The sequence below is a fragment of the Ursus americanus genome, chromosome 10 (assembly GCF_024610735.1).
Source record: "Ursus americanus isolate L20-20 chromosome 10, mUrsAme1.1.p, whole genome shotgun sequence".
Lineage (NCBI taxonomy): Eukaryota > Metazoa > Chordata > Mammalia > Carnivora > Ursidae > Ursus > Ursus americanus.
In genome coordinates, this window is record NC_142136.1 from 309,127 (window position 1) to 325,890 (window position 16,764).

The 16,764-nt window shown below is 56.1% G+C and overlaps 1 protein-coding gene across 1 annotated transcript in view; it reads left to right on the plus strand.

Moving 5' to 3' along the window:
• RASA3 (RAS p21 protein activator 3) overlaps positions 1–16,764 on the plus strand; it is a 107,335-nt gene that overhangs the window by 71,477 nt on the left and 19,094 nt on the right. The window contains exons 6-14 of the mRNA XM_045772893.2: positions 5,717–5,797; positions 6,167–6,239; positions 8,728–8,804; positions 10,579–10,683; positions 12,242–12,398; positions 13,196–13,344; positions 14,124–14,238; positions 15,036–15,110; positions 15,896–16,019. Of these exons, the coding sequence (XP_045628849.1) occupies positions 5,717–5,797; positions 6,167–6,239; positions 8,728–8,804; positions 10,579–10,683; positions 12,242–12,398; positions 13,196–13,344; positions 14,124–14,238; positions 15,036–15,110; positions 15,896–16,019 (956 nt within the window). The remainder of the gene's footprint in view (positions 1–5,716; positions 5,798–6,166; positions 6,240–8,727; positions 8,805–10,578; positions 10,684–12,241; positions 12,399–13,195; positions 13,345–14,123; positions 14,239–15,035; positions 15,111–15,895; positions 16,020–16,764) is intronic.

Here is a 16,764-nt window from a genome sequence, read left to right on the forward strand (position 1 = left end):
TATGCACACTCGTCACACACTAGTAACATGCTAGCACACACTAGTACACATGCTAGCATGCATGCTAGCACACATGTTAGCACATGCTGGCATGCATGACTTCACACCAATATACACACTAGTATATACTTGTACATATTACTGATACGTTAGCACACCTAGTACACACCAGCATATACTAGTACCTGTACCAGCACACACGTACATGCCTAGTACACGCTAATACACACACTACTACATACTAGTACACACTAGCACAGTCTAGTATGCATGCTAGCACACACTCGTACGCACGCTAGCACACACTCGTACACGCTAGCACAGTGCTAGTATGCATGCTATTACACACTCATACGCACGGCTAGCACACTCGTATGCACGCTAGCACACACTCTCACGCACGCTGGCACACTCGTACACGCTAGCACAGTGCTAGTATGCATGCTAGCACACGTACGCACGCTAGCACACACTCGTACACACGCTAGCACACACTAGTACGCACGCTAGCACACACTCATACGCACACTAGCGTAAACGCTAGCACAGTGCTACTATGCACACTAGGACACACTCGTACACACCCTAGCACGCACTAGTATGCATGCTAGCACACACTCCTACACATGCTAGCACACACTCGTACACGCTAGCACAGTGCTAGTATGCACGCTAGCACAGACGTACACACGCTAGCATGCACTCGTACACGCTAGCACACACTAGTACGCACACTAGCACACACTTGTACACACGCTAGCACACACTCGTACGCACGCTAGCACACACTCGTACACGCTAGCACAGTGCTAGTATGCACACAACACACGCTATTACACACTCGTACACGCTAGCACGCACTCGTATGCATGCTAGCACACACTCGTACATGCTAGCACAGTGCTAGTATGCACACAACACACGCTATTACACACTCATACACGCGAGCACAGTGCTAGTATGCACGCAACACACGCTATTACACTCATACGCACGCTAGCACACACTCGTACACGCCAGCACAGTGCTAGTATACACACTGGTGACAGCTGCGCACCCATTGGCACACACTGTCACACACGCAAGTACACTTCGCTCAGGATCCCAGGGCAGACGGGTCCGCCATTGCGATGCAGTGAGGAAGAAAGAGTGGGGGTGCCACAGAGTCCCACAGGGCTCGTGTCCTCCAGTCAAGGGAGTCAGAAGTGTCTGACAGGCTTTTCTATCTTCACCCTGCCTCCCCGTCCATTTTTCTTCACTAAAAAATATCTTTCACATACCATAAAATTCAACGTTTTAAAGTGTACACTTGAGTACCTTCACAAGGTTGTGCAACCATCACCACCAAGCACTGTCCAGTCCCAGAACACTTCATCACCCTGAAAAGGAAATCCTGCGCCCCGTCGTACCCCATCGCCCCCCCCCCCGGCCCCTGGCAAGCACTGGTCTACTTCTGTGGATTTGCCTGTTCTGCATGTTTTGTCTACATGGAATCACATGACATGTGGCTCCTTGTGACTGGCGTCTCACCGAGCGTGGCGTCTTCGAGGTTCGTCCACGCCGCGGCGGGTGTCGGAGAGCCCATCCTGTTAAAGGCTGAATAACGTCCATTTGTGGGTACGCCACGTTTCCTTATCCATCATCCACTGATAGACGTGGGGTGGGTCCCACGTTTTGGCCATTGTGAGCACTGCTGCTGTGAACGTTCTCGTACGCATGTCTGTACAGGCTTGCTTTCGTTTCACTTGGGTACGTAACGCAGGAGGAGAGTAGTGTGTCTATCTCAGCTCTGTTTAAGTTTTCAAGAAAACGCCCGAGTGTTTCTCACGGTGGCGGCCCCATTCACAGGGCCGGCAGCGTGTGACGGCTCCTGTTCCTCCACGTCCTCACTCACCCCAGATCCTTGCCGTGTGTTTCTGCAGCCTCCTAGTGGGTGCGAAGTGGCATTGATTCACATTTCCCTAAATGGTGTTGACCATGCTTTCCTGTCCTTGTTGGCCGGCTCTGTATCTTCTCTGAAGAAATGTCTGTTCAAGTCCTTTATTGATTTTTTAATTGGGTTGTTAGTACTTTATTATTAATTTATAAGAATTTTCCATATATTCTGGATACGAGACTGTTGTCAAGTGTAGGACTTGAAAACATTTTCTGTTATTCTGTTGTCTTCACTTTCTTGATTACGTCTTTTGTAATACAAGAGTCTTAAAACCCTAATCTACTTCACCTGTTGTTTCCTGTGTGTTAGGTAGATTTCTAAGAAATCTTTTCCTAATCTGAGATCGTGAAGATCGACAGCTGTGTTTTCCTTCTAACATTTCTACAGTTTTAGTTCTCACCTTTAGGACCTCAGTACATTTGGAATTAATTTTTTTACGTGTGGTGTTAGGTAGGGGTCAGCATGGATTCCTTTCCTTTTAACTGTCCGGTTGTCTCGGCACCATTTGTGGAGAAGTCCATTCTCTCCCAGCGAATTGTCCCTGGACTCTAATAAATGGGTGGACTGATGCGTGGGCTCGGTTCCGTTCCATTGCCCTGTGTGCCCGTCCCCGTGCTGGTACCACACGGTCTCGGCCAACTTCAGATTTGGGGTAGGTTCTGAAATCAGGAAGTGTGAGTCTTCTATCCTGGTCCTCCTTTTGTGACTCTTCGGCTATCCTGAGCTCTTTTCACTTCCATATGAGTTTTAGGATCAACATGTTAATTTCTGCAAAAACAGCAGCCGCATTTTGACAGCCACTGTACTGAAGCTGTAGAACAGTTTGGGGGATTAGCAGTACGAGCCCTTCCAGCCCCTGCCAGTCTGTCCACTCGGTCAGCTCTTCTGTAATCTTTTTAAAAAATGGCTTTGTTTCTGTAAGATCATTAGAAATGTCGCCTTCCATTCCTGATTTTAGTAATCTGAGTCTTCTGTCCCTCGGTCAGCCTGACCACAGGTGCGTTGAGTCTGCGGACCTTCCCAGAGGCCCCACTTGTTCTGTCTTGTTTGTTCTCTGTTTCATTATCTGTACGGTTCCCTTCTTTCTGCCTGTGTGGGCTTCTCGCTCGTCTTGTTCTGGTTTCTTAAGGTGGAAGTTGAGGTTATTGATTTGTGATCTTTTCTCCTTCTTTGACGTGGATGTTTTCGGCTACAAGTTTTCCTCTAATGTGGCAGTCGTGCTTGTATTTTACCACTCTCTTTCTTAGAGCCCAGTCTGTTGTGTGCACTTGGGACTTCCAGGATGGAAGAGGACACAGTGGCCACTCCACCTGTGATGCAGAGGGCTCTGGACCCAAATCGTGGCATCCAGAGCTAGCAGAACCTCCCCCAGACACGTGACACCCTGCGCATCCTGACTTTCTCTGCACATCATCTCCTTGTGTCACGTTGGGGTAGTGGCATCTATGCTGGCGTTTGTCCAGAATCATACGTGGTTATTTGTACGGGTCCTCCCCTCATGCCCTGGCCTCTCAAAAGTTAGCACGGGCTTGGGCCAGCCTCACAGTGTGAAACCCATCATCTCTGAGGATCTGAGATGTGGCACAGTTACCGTCTAACCCTTCTTCTTGATCAACAAGTGAGTGTAATAAAAACGTGTTTGCATGGAGCTGGGGTCATTGCTCAGGGAGAGGGCGTGGGCCCCCCTGCACATCTGAGCAAGCTGTTTGCCCACCATCCCAGAGCTGCTGCCCTCTGGGGTCCTCTATCTCCCCAACTCTCTTGTCCTTCAGACCACAGCCACTGTCTCCCAGAGGCTTCCAGGCACCCAACAGGTCGACCCCCAACTTGTGTTTCTCCATTGTTCCTAGTTTCTTTTCTCCTCTGCATTGCCGCATGTGACAATTTCATGGTACATGTTTACTGTCGTGCTGTTCGCTGCTGTGCCGGCCGAGCACACCTGAGCTTCCCCACATTCCTGGAAATGTGTCTGCCACGGATAAGATCTCAACAAATATTTGTTTCATGATGATATAATGGACGAATAAATATTTCTTTAATAATGAGTTAATAAAGGGAAGAAGATAACCAAAGACCGAGTCAATAATCTAGGAGAGAAACCCAGAAATATTTCATAAAGTAGAGTAAGAGTAAAGAGTTGAAAATATCAGGGAAGGCTAACATTGTGGGGCCCAGCATGGCAGCACCTCGAAGGGCTGTAAGCACCATGAAGGAGAAATGAAGGAAACAAACCCCTCAACCAGAAAGAAATATTCTGGTTGGTGTTAGAAGCTAACTCCCTGAGGGGGCAAAAGATCGCTTGGCTTAGGAAGGAGTGAGAGAACCCGGTTGTTGCGGACTCCCCAGTGGCCAGGAGAAACTGAGCATTCAGGTATTCGGGGAAAGGGATCGCACATCTCTATAGCCAAACTGATGTTCCTCGTTGAGAGTGGGACTGTCCTGCCACGATGGAACCCTGGGACCCGGACCCCCTGTCCCACCACAGACAACTAGGGAGCTGGGTGCTAGGGGAGTGGAACATTTTGGATGTTGGGCAACTGGCATTTTAACTCTGTGACCCCAAGTAAGGGAAGCAGACAGAGGAGCTGCTGTTGTCCTGGTCGTGTCCTGCAGGTGTGTGGGTGGCGAGGGGCAGGAGGTGTCCCAGGGGGAGCCTGGAGGTGGATGGGGAGACAGAGATTGCAGCTGGGGGTCTGAGTTCGCTGCAGGTGTGTTCTGGAGAGGAGAGGTCTTCCCAGCGCTCCGCAAGCCTGTGTGAATATAGCCAGCGCCACGGGTTTGGGCAGAGCATGGGGCTGTGGTTGAGGGGGCTCGTGTGGGGCTGGGAGGCATTTGACTCTCCGCCAGCCCAGTGGCGATCGTTGCTCCCGCTGTGGGCTCAGCGCAGACTCTGGGAGGGCCACACCTATGCAGTGGGGCCAAACCGTCCCTGGACAGAGGCGGCTGGCACCCCCCCCCCCCGACAAAGCGTCAGATGAGAATTGCCCTGATCGGTCTGCACCGAGAGACCCTTCACCACCGATCAGCTCTGTTCTTCAGAAGGCAACTCATCTGGACACCAGCAACCTGAAATTCGTAACATCCGCACACACTCAAAATCGGCGTGCCAGGAACAGGATGATGTGAGCCACAACCTGGAGAAGGAGCAGTCCGCAGGAGCATACCCAGGGATGACAGAGACGCCAGGGTTACTGCAACGGTGGTCCCAGAACTTGTCCAACCAGCTGTGCTCCAGAAGTGAAAGCAAACCGGGAGCCAGGACGGTCGTACCAGGACCTGTAGGAGGGATCGGGCTTGAGGAAAGCCTGACACTGGGGTGTCTTCTGCTGCCGGGAGGCATGCGTGACATGGAGGTCGTGCACAGGCTAGATCTGCAAGCCCTCTCCGTTGTTGGGGCCCCCGTTTTTCCTCCTGTGACATGGCTTTGCCGTAGCACCTCCGTTGTCAGCCGTTGGAGAGGTACATTCATGAGTCCCGGAAAGCTCTTGAACTGCGGTTGGCTCCCAGGAAGTGAAGGCACCTCCTCAGCTAAGACAGCTTTGTCCTGAATGCAGCACTCGAGTCTCTTGCCCGCAGATGTCCTCTGATTGCTAATCGGTGCGCCCATCACTGTCGATTAGACAGGAGCTTCTGGGCAGTGGGTGACCAGCACCACCCAGAACTCATGGCTCTTGGCCCAGGCTGTTGAGACAGCTGCCCTCTGTGACCTCAGAGCAGTCTTGCGACACTGCCTGGGGACCCCTCACCTCCCGCTCCTGACACCCCCGCCTCTCTCCTCAGCATCCTCGAGTGCCAAGGCCTCCCCATCGTGAATGGGCAGTGTGACCCTTACGCGACTGTGACGCTAGCAGGACCATACAGGCAAGTACCCTGCCCGCACCTGCCCGCAGCCTCCGGGCCTCGACGGTGAGTATTGGCCAGCCGTGACGATGCTGAGGATCCCAGAAAAATGCAGGGTAGGCTGTGCGGTGGGAAGTGTCGCTCTGACTTACTCCCGTTCCCTCTGTTGCCCTAAAATGGCTCTGTAAAAAAATCCCTGTGTTCGCCACATTGGGCATTTTTGGCTCAGGAAAGGTTCCTGATTTGCATACCATCTGGGATGGAGACAAACAGAAATATTTATAAGTAAAGGCCGTAAGTTACTCGTGCATTTGATCGCTCGGCCTTCAGGCGGAAGGGTTTGTTGTCAGCAGCGTTGGTTTGAATCTTAACCCTCCTCCTTGATCACAGATCGGAAGCAAAGAAGACCAAAGTGAAGAAGAAGACCAACAACCCCCAGTTTGATGAAGTGTTTTATTTTGAGGTTGGTGTTTTAGTGGCATGAATGTCACGTTGAGACCCTTTGGGGAAAATATGGCTCCGGGGGGCCTCGGGCACTGGCTCCCCCTGTAAGTTCTGGAATGACCTCCCCGCACCCGATGCCCCCCTCCCACCCTGCCGCATCGGTTGAGTTCCCAGGAACTTTCCTCCTGCCCCTGGAAAGAAAGGCCATTTGTTGCTTCCTTGGTTTTGAGTTGAATGCTAATAAGTTATATTCCCAAATTATCAGGATTTGGGTGTGTTTTTTTTATTGTTCGATTGGTTTGGTTTTTTTTTGGTTTTTGCTTGCTTCACTCAGTCTTCCCTGAGCAGTGGAGGAAGGCTTGTTTCACCAGAAATAGTGAGGGGTTTTGAAGCAAAAGAGGAAATGCATTTGAACACAGAGATCCCCCTGACTGCCTCTCAGCATTGTGAACCCCTGAAATTGGTGAGGTGGGAGGCACGAGGGCTGAAGACCGTCGAACAGAACAGTGGGCAGACGCAGCTGCTTGGTTTAAACCTGACCCGTAGGTGGTATGTTCAGGCCGATGTTCTTCCCACCTGTGAAGTTTTCTCGAAGGCCTCCTGTGCACCAGGTCTGGGTTGCAAGGATGAATAAAGCTCTAGTCCTGTCTTCCTGAGTTTGCCACCAAGCAGAGAAGCGTGGCAGGACGGGACTATGCACTTGGCCAAGTGACTGCTACGTCAGTGGCCTTGAGGACCAGCAAGCCAGCAGGCACCAGTCCTGCCTGGTGGAATAGCACAAGTGCTCCCAGAATGGTGACGCCTGAGGAGAGTCTGGGAAGGGCATCGTGAGGCTGAAGCGGAGTGCGCGTCTAGATGTAGGCTGAGGTTGGTGTGAGAAGGGGCAGTTTTGGAAAATGAACCAAGGAGCTCACATGCAGAGAACCTGGACGTCTTCTGACTGGGGTTTCTAGAAGGCCAGAGGTCAGCAGTGAGGGTTCATGGGCAGCTGAGGGAGGGGGTGTGTGTCGGAGTGCAGAGGGCATAGCATCATCTCCCGCCCAGAAGGACATGCTTAGTTCATAGCCGGGTGCGGACACTGGTTTCCAAGAAATGTGAGGTCAGGCAGGAAGCTGGTATGGTCAGCCTCCTCTCAAGGGGGATTCATGCCAGGGTCCAGAGGCAGGGAGGGAATCGGGAGCAGAGAGTAAATAACTGTTTTTAATACGCATTCTGCACTGCAAGCAGCACCCGCCTTTCTTGTCCCTGCTGCTAGAATAGCTGAGGTCAGCACTTCCCGAGCCTGTGTTGAATACAGCACACTGTCAAGCACGGGCTTTTCACCGTCACGTGGACTACCTGGACAGCGACACCCACTTTCTATGTCATATAGTAATATTTCACTCTGTAAAAACGTGGGTCGCAACTCACTAGATTAATTTCACAAGCCCCAGAAAGAGCTGAACACAGAACTACGTCCTGCAGGATCCCAGGGAAGGTCCAGACATGGGCCCTCAGTGCTGCTGGTTAGGGCCCACCTGACACTTGCCTTTCTCACAGCCTTAGACCACAGGACCTTGGAACATGCTTCTGTTTGAAGTTTATGGTCTTAGACTCAAAGGGCTGAGCCCTGCTTGACACCTAAAACCCCCTTGTCAGGTTCTCTGCACCACTTTCTGCCTCGACCACCGCAGTTCTGACTTAGCCTGAGTCCAAGCCCTTGGCATTGGAGTCCCAGTGGTTGGCTTCAGGCTAGCAGACAGCCTCCTACAGGAGTTCAACAGGAAGTAGTCTCCAAACCATTTCCTCCAGGGTAATGGCTAGAAGTTATTTAAAGTTCTATTAAAGCCATCTCCCTTTGCTCAGTAGGCACATTCGGTACCACGCAGAAGCCCTGGCCCACCATGCTAGAAGCCAGACAGTGAGTTGCATTAGGTGGTGGAGGCTCTGGGGGACTTCCTGGAGGAGGTGGCATTTCAGAGTCACCTTCAGGCTTCCCAGCATGGGCCTGGGTGAGGAAAAGGCCCAGTGGTGAACGGGGCAGGGCGTGCAGGTTGTAGAAAGACTCCCGTGTGCTGGGCGAGGGGAGCTAGTGGGTGCTCTGAGGGGCCTTCAGAAGCCTCGGCTGAAGGTGGATGAGGCTGGGGCCAAGCCAGGCGGTGGCTGGGCGGGAGCCCTGCTTCCGCGGTAGAAGCACGGGCTGCCAACATGCCCTAAGGGCGGAGGTGCTGAGAGGAGCAAGCAGGGAGGAGGGCGGGAGGGGAGGCAGCTGGAGCTTTGGGGCTGAGGAGGGAGGGAGCCGAGCCAGGTGCTTGGAGTGGGGAGGCAGCGGTGTTGGGAGGTTGATGAGGCCGAGCCCTACCCACCATCCCCCTGGAGAAGGGGCTCCAGACATGCCTGCAAGCTGGGACCCCACCTCTGCTCCGGGGGCTCCCAGCTTTTCCCTGGGCCCGGGGATGGCCAGCATGTGGGGTGCTCAGCAGCCAGGGGTGTGGCGCCCACAGGCTTCCTCCCGTCTGCACCTCCAGGTGACCAGACCCTGCAGCTACAGCCGAAAGTCCCACTTTGACTTCGAGGAGGAGGACGTGGACAAACTTGAAATCCGGTGAGTGAGAACCAGGGTTTCAAGGCTCCTGCTCAGCCGCTCAGTCTGGACTCACCTCTTCTGTTTGTTTTTGTTTTGTTTCTAAACATAAGGGAAGCGAAAGAAGGGGATTTGCAGTTTTCTGGTAATTTCAATACTAGGACATGGGGAGGTGCTTTGAAGTGAGAGCCGCGAACTTGCCAGAGATTCAGGGGCTGGCTGAGAGGACGCTTACTTATGCAAGGGACAGAGGTGGTGTCAGAGTTCACTTCGCGGTACCTTCTGAGAAGGGAGGTCAGTGGCTTTATGCTGCTCAGTGTGTGTGAGGCTCCGTCCACCCATTGGCCTGGCCCCTAGCACCTGGTCCTGCTACTTTGGGGTCCTTGCGGTAAAGCCCTCAGCGCGCACAGGTCTGTAGGAGAGCACGCCGGAGGGCCAGCCACGTCAGTCCCAGGAGCCTCGCGGGGGCCTCACGCCCACCAGCCGCGCCTCTCCCAGCACAAGGGGCCGGGACAGACCCCAAGCGGGGGCATCCTCTCCCATCGTCCTGGGCGGGGGCTGACCCTGAGGAATCCTGCAGATCTGATCTGCTTTGCAGTCTGGTTTCCTGGGCTCAAGGGCTCCTGGGGTACCTGAGGCTTGACTGGGACACTGTACGTGTTCTGTCGGGGGACAGAGCTGGGGCGGGTGTGGGGCATGGGCCGAGGCCCTTCCCTTCCCCCAGTGTGGGACCCTAGGGCCCTTTCTTTGTTCCTCTTGTGGCTTCAAGCACTGAGGGAGGCCGGCCTCCACACACACAGGCCTTATGTGTTTCGAGTTTAAATCTTCCATTTCAAAGAACCAGCGTCAAGGGGACCCCCGGTTGAGTGTCTGGAAGTCCCAGTGGCAGTCAGAGGCCATGCTGGAGGTTTGGCTGTGCACCAGCTGCCCCTCAGACACACGACTCCCCTTTCTTGCTCAGAAATAGAAGTGTTTATACGAGACTGGGCTCTAAATTCGAGAGCGAAGTCCCAGCTGTTGTATTTTAAGCAGACAAACCAAAAATGCTTTTAAGTATTGCTCTTATTAAAAAGAAGAGAAGACAGCCTGGCAGCTTTTGGTCCTATTGCTAAGGTGTTGCTTGGTGAATTAAAGTTTCCACTCTCTTTATTCTAAAAGTGCCACGGGGCCACTGTTCCCCCCGCCGTGTCCCTGACGCACCCGTGTTCCCGTAGTACACCCGTACCTTCCACGGTGCCTGCAGCTCCTGCTTGGACCTCAGGGGCCACAGAGGGCTGACGTGGTCTTCTAGAATTTTCCCCTGACCGCCAAGTGTGGTGAGCACTGGTCTTAGACTTTCAGCTCGTAGCGTGAGCTCTGGTCGAGGTGTTTACTGTGTGGTGCATGGATGTTTGCTTGTTAGCACAGGGAGCGCCATTCCTCCGTCCATGCTCCCATCTGTCACACACGCACCGTCGCCACGGCCCCAAATCAGAGGGAACAGTGAGAGTTCCACCCAAGTGCGCTCTCTTCCCATGCTGTTGAGGAGACAGAAGTCCCCTCACCCTGACACGGGGCCTCCAGCTCCTCTCCCTGCCCCTGAGGCCCGGGTAAACACCCGTCTTCATGCCAGAGGCATGTCCGGCGTTGACCTCACATTTCAGACGTCCTCCATCGGTGTTGCTCCTGACCGAGACTGATCCGTGGGGCTCCATCCCGCCCCAGACACTCCTGGGGAAGCCGAGGAGCCGGCTGTCCACCTGCCCTCCCTAGGCCGTCCCTCACGGAGATCTGTGTCCCGTTGGCTGTTTTTCAGAGTTGACCTCTGGAATGCCAGCAACTTGAAATTTGGAGATGAGTTTCTGGGAGAGCTAAGGGTTCCGCTGAATGTGCTCCGCCAGTCCAGCTCCTACGAAGCCTGGTAAGGTGGCTGTGCTCCTGGCGCCATGCCCTCCTGGTGGGCGGACGGACGGAGCTGCTGCTGAGCAGCCAGAATGAGGAGGCACAGGTCGGCTCCCGCTAGCCACCTGCGGTGGTTTCACACGTGGTCCCAGTTCGCTCTGGCGAGGTGATGGGGTTGCAGGTGGGAAATAGCACAAGGAGGTGCATGGCTGCCATTTTGGTGGGCGGAGGGGAGATGGCGAGAATGGTGGCTGAGGGCCTTGACAGAGATGGGGCAGGGCCACGAGAGCCTCGCCGCTTTGAGATCGGGCCTGAGCAGGGAGCGCAGGCCACTGGCACTCCTGGGAGCCCTGCCACACCAGGCCTGTCCCGTGGCCCGTCATCCCTGGTGTCACCACTGAGGAAGGAAGCAAAGGCGTTTTTCCAGGCAAATCTCCTTGAGCTCTGCCTCCAGCCTTACCCACGCCTTTGTTTTATTTCCGGATCATTTCGTAAATCACTTTGTAGCATGGCACAGACACAAGCATCTCCTTTAACAGGCGCAAGATGGGGACGTGGTGTGGTCACAGGCCCTGTGCCGCATACCAGAGCCCTGCACGTCTACAGATCCACGATGGGGGTGGGTTTTTGTGTGTTGGGCCTACTGTCAGTTCACTATCCCCGGGACACTGGAATTTGTCTTTAATTCTGTGAGGACGTTGTCAGCATAGCCCCCAGCTGGGTTCTGTTCCTGCTGGGAGCACTCCTAGCCCTGTAACCAAGATGGGACATTCTCATGGCAGCCCAGTGGACGTCCACCCAGGACCTCAGGTGGCCAGGTGCCTCAGCCAGAGCAAGCTGCCCACATCCCATCTCAGGCTGCATGGCCCGTCAGCTCCGAGCACACAGGGTTCCTGCGTGGCCACACGGGGTGGGACCTAAGAATGTCCAGTGAGAAAGCACCGAGAGTGGCCACGTACTCTGGTCTGTCTGGCTGCCAGCACACGTCACCAATCCCTCTGCTGCCGGGAGCTCCACCACACATTTATCAGAATTAACGCAGCTTTGCTCTTACTGCGAGCCGTTGTCCGGTAGTCCTCTCCACGGATACGTGATTTTACTGCGGGGTTTCCCTTAACTACTTTCTCATCTCCCCCTTCTCATCCTCTTATTCCTTCCATCCTTCCTGCTTTCCCGCCTCAACTTCTATGTCTATGGCTCTGTATAATCAGCCCTAGTGGAAACATAATGTGGGGGGGGCCCCAGGGCACAGATCCTGCAGGGGGTCTCCCATTGAAAAGGCTTCTGGCACCTGGACCCTGTGTGTTGTGGGGGTGCCGTAGGGAATGACTGACCATGCCCCGACACTGGGACCCTGCAGGGGCGTCTCCCCTGAGAAACACCCCCCATCCACACACCCTGCAGCGGGGGTCAGGTGGGGAACACCCCGGGGTGCAGGGAATTGCTCTGGGGGCCTGCCTCAGACCCCGGCACAGCCCATGACGGGCGACCAGCTGCTGCAGGCACGTGCTGGAGGGAACCAGACCCTGGAAGGTGCTGCCGCCTTACCCCGTCCTTTCCATGTGTCCTGTGCCCAGGTACTTCCTTCAGCCCCGAGACAACGGCAGCAAGAGCCTGAAGCCGGGGGACTTGGGGTCCCTGCGGCTGAACGTGGTGTACACCGAGGACCACGTCTTCTCCTCCGACTACTACAGCCCGCTGCGGGACCTGCTGTTGAGGTCTGCGGACGTGGAGGTACCTGTGTGCGCAGTGCACCTGACGCGCCCTCGGCCACCTGCAAACACCTGCGAGCGAGCCAGACCTCCACGACCGGCTCTGCCCCCAGCCCGCAGAGCCCGGCTCTCCACCGGACTCCGGCCCCCAGCTCCACCCCTCCACCCCCGCCCACCTCCAGGCTCCTGACCCCAGCTCTAGTCCCTGGCCCTCCAGGCCCCACCCCCAGTCCCCTGCCTCGGTCTGGCTCCCCCCCTGCCCCGCCCCCCACCCCACCTGCCCACCTCCGTCCTCTACAAGGCACCGAGCCTGCCCACCTCTGGCCTTGCATCTGGGCTGCCAGCTCCTCGTGGGTGACTGTCCCCTGCATATCGTCCCCCAAGCCCACTCTGTGCCCAGAAATATCTACATCTCCCTTTGCTGGGAGAGTGAGAGCCCCCACCCCACCCTCCACACCCCAGCTTCAGTTAGAGCCCTGTGGCAACCCAGCAAGGCCCTCAGTTTCTGACTTGTTTGACTGTGACCCTGAGGTCCCCGTCCCCAGTGCTAGATTTGGAGTTGGGTGGGAGGGCCCTCCGAGAATGTACCTGCAGAACGTGTGCAAATTGGAGGGTTTGATGGGGATTTCAGGAAATAGATGGTTTGTTGCTTACCTTGGTGGGAGAGGCACCACAGGACAGGGTGGGAGTCTGGGCCCCCGGTGTGGTGACCTGGCACCACCAACCCACTGACCATGCCAGGTGGGAAGTGGGGGTCTGCAGCCCACCCCAGACTTGGGGGGCTCACACTGGGGTTCCATGGTGCCTCCCTTCCCACAGCCAGTGTCGGCATCCGCGGCGCACGTCCTGGGTGAGGTCTGCAGGGAGAAGCAGGAGGCAGCCGTCCCGCTCGTGCGGTTCTTCCTGCATTACGGCAGGGTGGTGCCCTTCATCAGTGCCATTGCCAACGCCGAGGTCCAGAGGACCCAGTGAGTGAGCCCCAGCCTCTGCCCACGACCCCACCTCCCCAGGGGCTGCAGCCTGTGTTAGTGACCGCCCAGCGGTGAGGGGCTGGGCTGGGGCAGGTCTGGGGGACCCCAGCGTAGCAGAAGTCTCCCTCGGCACCGATCGGAGTGCAGATCTGGGACAGGGCTCAGTTTTTCTTTCAGAGACACACCGTTTCTTAAAAATGCACCTTTTCTCTCGGAAATCCCGAGGGGTGAGTGCAAGAAAGGGGTTGCCTTGGGGGCGGGCCCAGTCCTTGTGGTCTGAGGGTGGCAGCTTCAGTATTAGGCCCACAGCAGATGCTGCCCCAGGACCTGTGCCCACTTTGTGGGGGTGGGTTGTGCTAAGAAGAGTCTGACCCTGGAGCTCTTGGTTCCGAAAGGTCCAGAACGCACCCTAGTTGAGAGAAGGCAGGAAGCCCATCCTGTTACGTTTGCTTCCCTGCTGGACTTCCGGTGCTGACCTCGGGTTTGGTCCTTAGAAGCATTAACTTGGCGCAGAGCCAGGCCTCACAAAGGGGCAGGGCCGTGGGTGTGTGGGCGTTCTGCTGAAGTGTCCGGACAGCTGTGCACAGTAGGGCTGGGGGTTCAGGATGCCCAGTCGGGGAGCACTCGGCTTGGTCTCGTTGTCCTCCTGGAACATCTGGAAGCAGACTGCGCAGGGGAGCGTATCTGCGTCCAGGGGGCGTCTGCTCAAGCGGGGGCTCTGCTTCCGTCGACACTTGGCTGTCTGAGACGGAATCGCCTCGCTCACTGTTTTACAGGGACCCCAACACCATTTTCCGAGGAAACTCGTTGACATCCAAGTGCATTGACGAGACGATGAAGCTGGCCGGGATGCACTACCTGCACGTGACCCTGAAGCCCACCATAGAGGAGGTGTGTGGGGCCCCGCCCTGCGGCCCCCCAGGAGAGGGCGCACCGGGCCCCCTGCAGGCCCGGTGCGGCAGTGCACGACACTGCCGTGGGTGGCAGGCAGCTGTGCAGAGCGTGCGGCCCCCGGGGGGGCCCTGACTGCAGGGTGCCGTGCCACCTCCTTCCCGGCCTCACCACAGGGACCTTCCGTGTGTTCCAGAATCTTCCTCCTTTGCTCAAACTGAAAAATGCTTATTTTAGAAAATGCTTCATTCTGCTAAAGACAGAGGACACGCAGAGGAAAACTGGCTCTTCGGAGAACACCCCTTTCTTTCAGACGTGGGTCCCCCTGAGTCAGTGAGGCACCGTTCTCTCTAGAGCACGCGCGGCCCTTCTGTTTCGGCCCACGCTCCGGCAGGCACAGCCGAACGCACCACGCGCTTCCTCCCCCAATGGCTCTGAGTTCCTTGCCTGACCTCTAATGGGACCCCTGAGCATGTAGCATTTCCCCCAGAACAACTTCGTCAAATGTGGGAACATGAGCAAGTTTAAACTTGCGTTCTGGTTTGGTCCGTACGCAGAGACCTGCCAGCACTTGGAAGTAACCACATTGTTAAACTTTATGAAACCCGATCCCACGTGCACGGACCGGGAGCAGTCTTCAAGAAAGTCCCGTTCCTCACCGACCGAGGCTGTGTCTGTGGCCACACAGGGGATGGCCGTGGTTCCTGACGTCCCTCCAGAGCCCGATGCCCCGACCTCCACCTGCCTGTGATCCTGGAGTTTGTGTCCCTCACTCCTTGTCTTAAACGCACTTTCAGATATGCCAGAGCCACAAATCCTGTGAAATCGACCCCGTGAAGCTAAAAGATGGGGAGAACCTGGAAAACAACATGGTAAGGAATTCTGATTTGTCCGGAGCCAGTCGCCCATCTGCAGGATTTGGGCACATGGCTACCTTGGGTGTTCTGCGTCTCTCTAGGATTTGGGGTGGGGACCCTACTGGGACGTGCTCTGCAGTGTCCACCGGAGCCTGCGGTGGGAAGACCAGCCCTTTCCGCTGCTGGGAAGTGGCACCACCACTCGGCTCTCGACCCGTTTCTGCAGACTTGTGCCACTCCTGGCCTGGCACGCTCAGCTCCTGTGTCTTCCCTTCTCCTGGGGAGACCGGGAGCCTCCCCACCCCGGACTGGATCATGGCCTGGCTTCTTCCCAGCCTGGTCTGTCCTCCTGCTGCAACAGACATGGGTCCCAAACCCAGGCCGCGTCCACTGTGTCCTCCCGGAGTACGGTGGTTTTTTAAAACAGCCAAACTCCCTGGTTGGACAGGTCACCGTCATGTTTTAATCTTTCATAGGATTTATTCATGTTAAGCCTTTTTCACACCTTTGAAGAAAAGAGACAGGTTCTCACTGTCAGGGAGGTACATTCCAGGAATTTCATCCCTGCACCCGTTAATGAGGTCAGCGTGGTGGAGAGCTCCAGGGGTTTGCCCTGGTGACCTCTTCTGCCACTGGAGAGGTCCCTCTGCACGTCGAGGGAAGTGCCTCTGCGGCTGCCATGGCTGTCCACAGCTGCTCCGTCCCCGGTGTGGTCGGACTGCTCCGGTGGCCGGCAGGGCGACCTGGGGAGAGAGCGATCCAAGCGGGCGGTGGGGTGACCCACCCACACCCCGTTGCAGGAGAACCTACGGCAGTACGTGGACCGTATCTTCACCGTCATCACCAAGTCGGGAGTGAGCTGCCCCACCGTCATGTGTGACATCTTCTTCTCTCTTCGCGAGGCGGCTGCCAAACGCTTCCAGGGTGAGTCTTTGCTGCAGAAAACGTCCATGGCCCCTGGCTGGGTGGTCCCTGTCCCCACTGCCAGGCGCCTCAAAGCAGAGAAGGGACGTTTCCAAGTCCGTGCAGACGTGGTTCTGGCTATCGCCACTGGGTCCACGCCCGTGCCCACACGGCATGCCTCTCCTGCCCGGCAGGGCTCTGGGTCCTGCCGGCAGCTGCCCCCGGTGAGCCCAGGCCCAGGTGGGAAGGCCAGGTGGCCGAGTTTTGTCACAGTGGTGTATTTGGGATGGAGCATTAACTTCTGTGAGTTTGGGGCTCTCCAGTCCAGTCAGGGCTCTCCAGTTCTTTGCGGTTCTGACGGGAAAGTTGAGGCAATACTTGGCGCCCACGTCATGCAAGTCTGCCTTGCTGCATTTTCAAGAAAGACAGGATGAGCTCTTTGTGGACTTAGGGATCCTGGGGATGAATCATCTTTTCAGTTGTGCCAGTGGCAGATCTGCCCACGGGCAAAACAAAGGTGTCCTGCCCCCGGCGGCAGGTGTCAGGTTAACTGAGGACCGGGATGCAGGCTGAGGAGGGGCAGTGCGGTGCCTGGCTCCCCGCGCTGTCTGGCTCCCTGCGCTGTCCAGCAAGCCCCATCCACGGCCCTGCCCCATCCTTCCCCGAGGAGCCCGTGTGTCAGCCCAGATGTGTCCTGCTGCCTCCGGGAACCTTTGAGCCCCCAGAGCAGTCCCTGGGGCCCTGACAGGAGGCCCGTCCCACCCAC